The following is a 5,927-nucleotide window of genomic DNA, read 5'->3' as shown; positions in this document are numbered from 1 at the left end:
CAGTATTTGACAGTGTTTTTGTGTTGAAATGTTTTTAATTGTAAAGCAAATGTTTGTCTGTGATTGAGCAAAAATGTATATTAAAATGTTCAAACAAATATAGTGTTTTATTATGTACAGTAGTTGTGTATAATTGTGCTGTTCTTTTCTTCTCATATCTCTCTTTAAATCTTAAATTCAATAAAGCTATCAATTATATTTAGTAAAGCCCTTCGTCACAACAAGCATCACCTCGTAGGGATTTCCAAATATTGTTGATTCAATGAAACACAAGAACAATTTGGAAATCAAGAGTGAGACAGATATAAGGTGAAAAAGACAAATACAATGTTATTTTCTTAACTTCAGACATTCAGCACTTACTGTATGAAGAGGCAGGTGTATGATTGTCTTCAGCTGTACTATCATCTGAGACCCTCTTTTTTTGCAAGAGAAAAGAAGATGAAAACAGTGGGAAAAAGGAAAATCTCAAGAACCATAATGAGGGAGAGATTTTACTATTTAACTGTTGCACATTTCCTGTCTATTTTGCACACCCTGAGTGATCTTGTCTCTCCATTTTGAGATCAATAAAGGATTATATTATCTATCTTTTCTTATCCACTCCCACAGACTGGAACTGTGCCGAGGAGTCATACTGTATCTATTACACCATAATATATTTTTTATTGATTTGAATTATACTCACACTTTATGATAATGTAGCTACAAATGCTACTATGAATATTTATGGCAGCATTTCTCTGTTAGTACAAATAAACTAAAGTGAAATTCTAATCTCATGATTTAAATTTCGAAATAAAGACACCTACAGAGGGCGCCAAAGCTGCTGTGAGCGCCTCCCACGACCGTGCTTACGACAGACAGAGACTGACCAATCAGAGACGAGCATCCAGATTTGCGGAAGTAAACCAGGAAGTGTCATGGAGGGTTGGAGTTTTTAATGAAATCTGCTTCACATTTCAAGGTATAATCAACTATATAAAAGGTAAATTCGTTCAGCATTTGCCGCTAGCTATTTCGAGATAATATGACTGTGTTTAATGCCGCCCCATCGCAAAAAAAAAACTTTAAATAGGACAAAATACAGTATGATGGTTGTTTTGCCTGTTTAATATAACAATGCAATGGCACTACAAAGCAAACATAGATATTTATATCCAAGCTTTATCCAGAAATGCATTCTGGTCATATGCTATTATAAAAGGCTTGTGCTTTGTCTCTAATATCAGAATGCATTTTTCACATTTTATTGTTATGTAACCTTGGCTGTGACTATCTTTGCTACATGGTATCTGTGTTGGCTACAGCTGAACCTTGTCGTTGTTGATAAAACACTAAACCTTTGCTCCCTCGCGGTGACAGACACAAGAAGAAGCTCCAAAAAAAATCATTTTCACCATTCCCTTTGCATTAAACTGTATTTAAAGGTAAGCAGTTCAATCAGCCTGTGTGTCATGGTTTCTTGTACTTTTCCCATGTAACTAAATGGCTTTTTTTATGCAGACATGGGCAGCTTGGACAACACTGATGAACCGAGCACAGAGTTTTTGTACTGCAGTGGGGCTGTAACAGAGGTGCTCAAGTATGGAAGCTGCAAGTTACAACAGTCCAGACCAGATGCCCTCATTCTCGTTATTCCAGGTAAGATCACGTTTACAGACACTTTAAGGCAAACAGAGCTCCACCTTGTTGTTTGTTGAAGGGTTTCAGAGGTTAGTGTATTTATGTAGGGCTTGACAGCAACATTATAACAACGTCCTCTACGGATAACAAAACATCCTGTCTCCCTGGAGTCCGATAAAACTACTATAAAACCTGCCAACCCTGTAGTTCTGAGCTCTCAAATTATTTCTCAGTTATTATTATCAGTGTGAATGCTTCTGGACGAGTTTGTATCACAGAAGATGTCACTATAGGGCTGGGTACTGTTAAACGATACCAGTATGATATTTAAAAGAAAGGTTTAGGTACGAATGGTTAAGAAAAAATAAAAGTATCGAAAGCAGGTACCGAAAAGTTATATGAAATCTTTGTATTCAAGTTTTGATGCTGTTGGTCGTCACAATTTAAAAGAAAAAAATGTGAAAGACAGGTTGAAAAACAATGTAATAAAGTGGAAACATTGGAAAAAATTTGGAACAAAACAGAAAAAAAAAAGGGAAAAAATGTAAACTACTTGGAAAATTTGGGTAAAAAGTAAAAAAAAAAAAGGGAAAAAATGGGGGGGAAAAATAAGAAACATGGAAAGTGTTTTTTTAAATGATACAAATGCAAAGGAAAAGGAATATATTCAGAATATAATCTGAATATAATCTGACCAAAACAGATTATAGTCCTATATGACAATTGTTTTCGTATAGGTATCAAAAAAAGTATTGTTAAGGTATCGTTATCCAAAAAAAAAATAATGGCACCCAGCCCTACTTCACAATTGTAATATTTGCCATGGGTTAATTTCCATCCGTCGTCCCCCATGCGCACTCTCAAACACACTCCATTCATCGTGGCCTATTGTACATGTTTTTAGTGGTAGGGGAAACCGGAGTACTCGGAGGAAACCTACGCAGACACGGGGAGAACATGCAAACTCCACACAGAAAGGCCCCGTCCCTGGTGGGAACCGAACCCGGACCTTCTAGCTGTGTAGCACGAGCGCTACTGTACCACCGTGCCGCCTAAATGTTGTTGTAGTTAGTCCTGCTTTATAGATAATTGTTATTCTCTCAAAAAGAACTCCAGCAGACAGCAACTCGCTACAATTGATCAATCAATGACTAATCTTCTTGTGTGGTAATATTGTGCTGATGTTTCATCTATAGGTAATCCTGGTGTGGTCGGTTTCTACACGACTTTCATGCAAACGCTGCACAAAACGTTCAACCATCGATTCCCTGTTTGGGCCGTTTCACACGCGGGACACTGTGTACCCCCAGACCACATGGACATGGTAGAAGGTACAATGTTTTGATCAACAAATGCTTAAGATTGTCTTTCAAATCTCGTAGTATTACACTCATTATAATTTTATTACCCAGATTGTATGCCTTTACATTGTCATTTGCTTTTCCCTTTCGTAGATGCCTCTTTAGCCGCAGACTTGGACGTGTTTGGGATAAATGGACAGATCGAACATAAACTTGCCTTCCTCAGAAAACACGTGCCCAGAGAGACGCGCCTCGTCCTGATCGGTCACTCCATCGGCTGCTACATCATACTGGAGATGATGAAGAGGGATCCAGAGCTAAAGGTCTGCTTTTGATTCTTATCCTTTACTTTGTCTGTCTGAATGTTACAGAAGAAATGGAAAGTCTTTAGTGTTTCTCTATATCTCAGATTGTGTGAACTATTCTTGTAACTACTTGTGCAGGGCTGTCCTCAAGCTTTTCTCATAGAAAGAAAGTGATTTAGGTGGAGACTTTTTTCAGCTCATTAAAAGGAAGTGAAGTTTGTCTGGCTTCATTTGTCTCTGAAGTCAGTTCTAGCACTACACATTTATTCAGAATCTCAGTCGGTCATCTCTGTTAAAAGTTCTGTGTAACTTTGGGCCAAATCAATAGGGCCAACACATGATGTTCATTGGTGTTTGGACAGGTTAATACGGTTACAGTAAGGTTGGAAGGTGGGAAGTTTATTGCTTTTATGGGGCATAATACTAGTAATATTTACATAACAATGTACAATGCAATCGCTGTGTTCATTTTGGGTGTGCAGGTTTTAAAAGCGGTGATGTTGTTCCCGACGATCGAGCGCATGGCCCAGACCCCTCAGGGCCGAGCGGTCACGCCCGTCATCTGCCAAATGCGTTACGTGGCTTATTTACCCGTGTTCCTGATCTCTCTGCTCCCTGACGGACTGAAAAACAGCCTGGTCAGACTCGTGCTCAGCGGCATTCGCTCTTTGGACCAGACCATCATCCAACCAACTGTGGGGCTGCTGAGTGGAGACTGCGCCGGTGGGTTTAACGCACACGGGAACATACTTTACCCTCTTTTAATATTACTACTGCTCATGAAAATTTGTGATGAAGTCAAGAACTTTGTTGTACCTTTGGAGACGTCAGGATTCAAATACCCAGTTCTCATTTCTCTGATTTATGGACATCTTTGGGTCAGGTCCTTTTCAAGGCTTTTACACTGCAAAAAGTAAGAACTAAATAACTCGTGCCCCCAGAGGCCATAAGCGTCACTGCAGGTGTCGTAGTATGTTATGTTTTTTTACTCATTAATTGTCCGTGAGAGTAAATACTACGCTGACAGAAAAGACAAAGGGAGAGAGGGATATTGTACATCCAATTACACAATGGAGATAATTTTTTTCACTTAAACTTGGCTGTAAATACTGTTTAAGTGGCGCTAGCCCACAGTTAGCTTTGCCCGTTAGCATGTTAGCTTCTTCTTCGTGATTCCATTAGTGTGTATTGCGCCCTGACCCGGAGGCAGAGAAGTTGTAAGGGTGGTTTTCTGGCCAGAGACACCAGGGGGAGATGAAAGACCCTCCAATCATCCCATAAACACTTGTATTACCCCCAGAGGAACTACGAAAAGTATTTATTAAGGTAAACAAGTTACTTAGTACCGCTTTAATCTTACAATATCCCCTTGCCTTTAATTGAAATAAAAGAAATCACTGCACTCAAACGTTGATGAAAAAAAAATCTGAATTTACTTGAAATAAAACTGTTGTAGTTGTTTTATCTTAATTTAAGTGTAAATGTCTTAGCCCTTGGACAGATGTCCTGAAATCTGACTCTCAAATCAAGGACAAATTTACATATTTCAAGAACAAGTCACTTCTTTCAAGATTACTTTTTGCAGTGTAATGTTCCTAACCTCTTACCCCCCGTCTTAACCGTGCCCATTTTCTGCAGTTCAGCTTAACCCAAATCTAAAAGGTCACAGCCTCTAGACCAGTGTGACGCCTTATTTGAAAGCTAAGACCTACAAACCTCAATTAAGTGGATCTTTTTTCCTGCATCGTCGTCACTTTCTGTCACATTTTTGTCACTTTTTCGTCACTTTTGTTGCGATTTCTGTCATTTTCAATTAAATTTGCCAAAGTTAGCATCATTAGCAGTGGGCTTTGTGACTGGTCTTATTGTTTTTATCTCATGTGATGTTTTTGTCTTTGCAGCTAATGCTATGTACATGGGCGGACAGGAAATGAAGAAGGTTCTAGACCGAGACAATGCGACTATTAAGAAGCATCTAAACAAGGTGAGGACGATGTAGCAATAATGTTGGCCAAAGCGAAGACACAAAAGATGGATATAAAATCATAAGTTGCTTCTCTCTCCGTTCCAGCTGATCTTCTACTACGGAGCGACAGACCACTGGTGTCCCGTTGAGTATTTCCACGACATGAAAAGGGACTTCCCGGACGGAGACTTCAGACTCTGTGAGAGCGGGTTTCGTCACGCGTTCGTCCTGGACGCCGGGGCAGAAGTCGCCAACATGGTGGTCGAGTGGATCAGCGGGGATTTAAGGACTTGAAAAAACGGATTAGTTTTAGATTCAATTAACAGTTTGAACTTTAAACTTGTGGTGACTGAGCAAGAATAATCATGGAGTGACAGAAAACATGGAAAGAAACCCAGACTTAACATGTTGATACATTTTCAACACAGATAAGAAAAAAGTTCATTTATTCCCTAATGGTTTCAGGACCAATTTTTACAACAGAAACAAAAACTAGCCTATGGAACACAATGGGACTACCTCTTTGTTTTTTAATATATTTATTTGATATGATAATATAATTAAAAATCACATAAGTGTGTAAAAAAAAGGTTTGGATGTAGTGTTGATAATGATTTTTGTTTAAATCCTGTGAACTTGTTTTGCACCTTATTACCACTAGATGGCAGTACATACGTATATACAGTGGGAATCAGAAACATACACTTTATAAAAAGATACATTTGCATT

General features: G+C 38.7%; 1 protein-coding gene across 1 annotated transcript; it reads left to right on the top strand.

Moving 5' to 3' along the window:
* Nucleotides 1-1,508: 1,508 nt before the first annotated feature.
* Nucleotides 1,509-5,586, top strand: ldah (lipid droplet associated hydrolase; the record flags this gene model as incomplete). The annotated part of the gene is made up of 6 exons (XM_079573563.1): nucleotides 1,509-1,644; nucleotides 2,823-2,957; nucleotides 3,081-3,250; nucleotides 3,715-3,955; nucleotides 5,134-5,216; nucleotides 5,304-5,586. 6 exons carry the CDS (start codon nucleotides 1,509-1,511, stop codon nucleotides 5,490-5,492), a joined length of 954 nt encoding a protein of 317 aa, XP_079429689.1. The 3' UTR covers nucleotides 5,493-5,586.
* Between the last annotated feature and the right edge of the window lie 341 nt (nucleotides 5,587-5,927).

This window comes from Gobius niger (genome assembly GCF_951799975.1).
Source record: "Gobius niger genome assembly, chromosome: 16".
Lineage (NCBI taxonomy): Eukaryota > Metazoa > Chordata > Actinopteri > Gobiiformes > Gobiidae > Gobius > Gobius niger.
The sequence above is the reverse complement of the archived record's forward strand: the minus strand, read 5'-3'. Positions and strand labels throughout refer to the sequence as shown.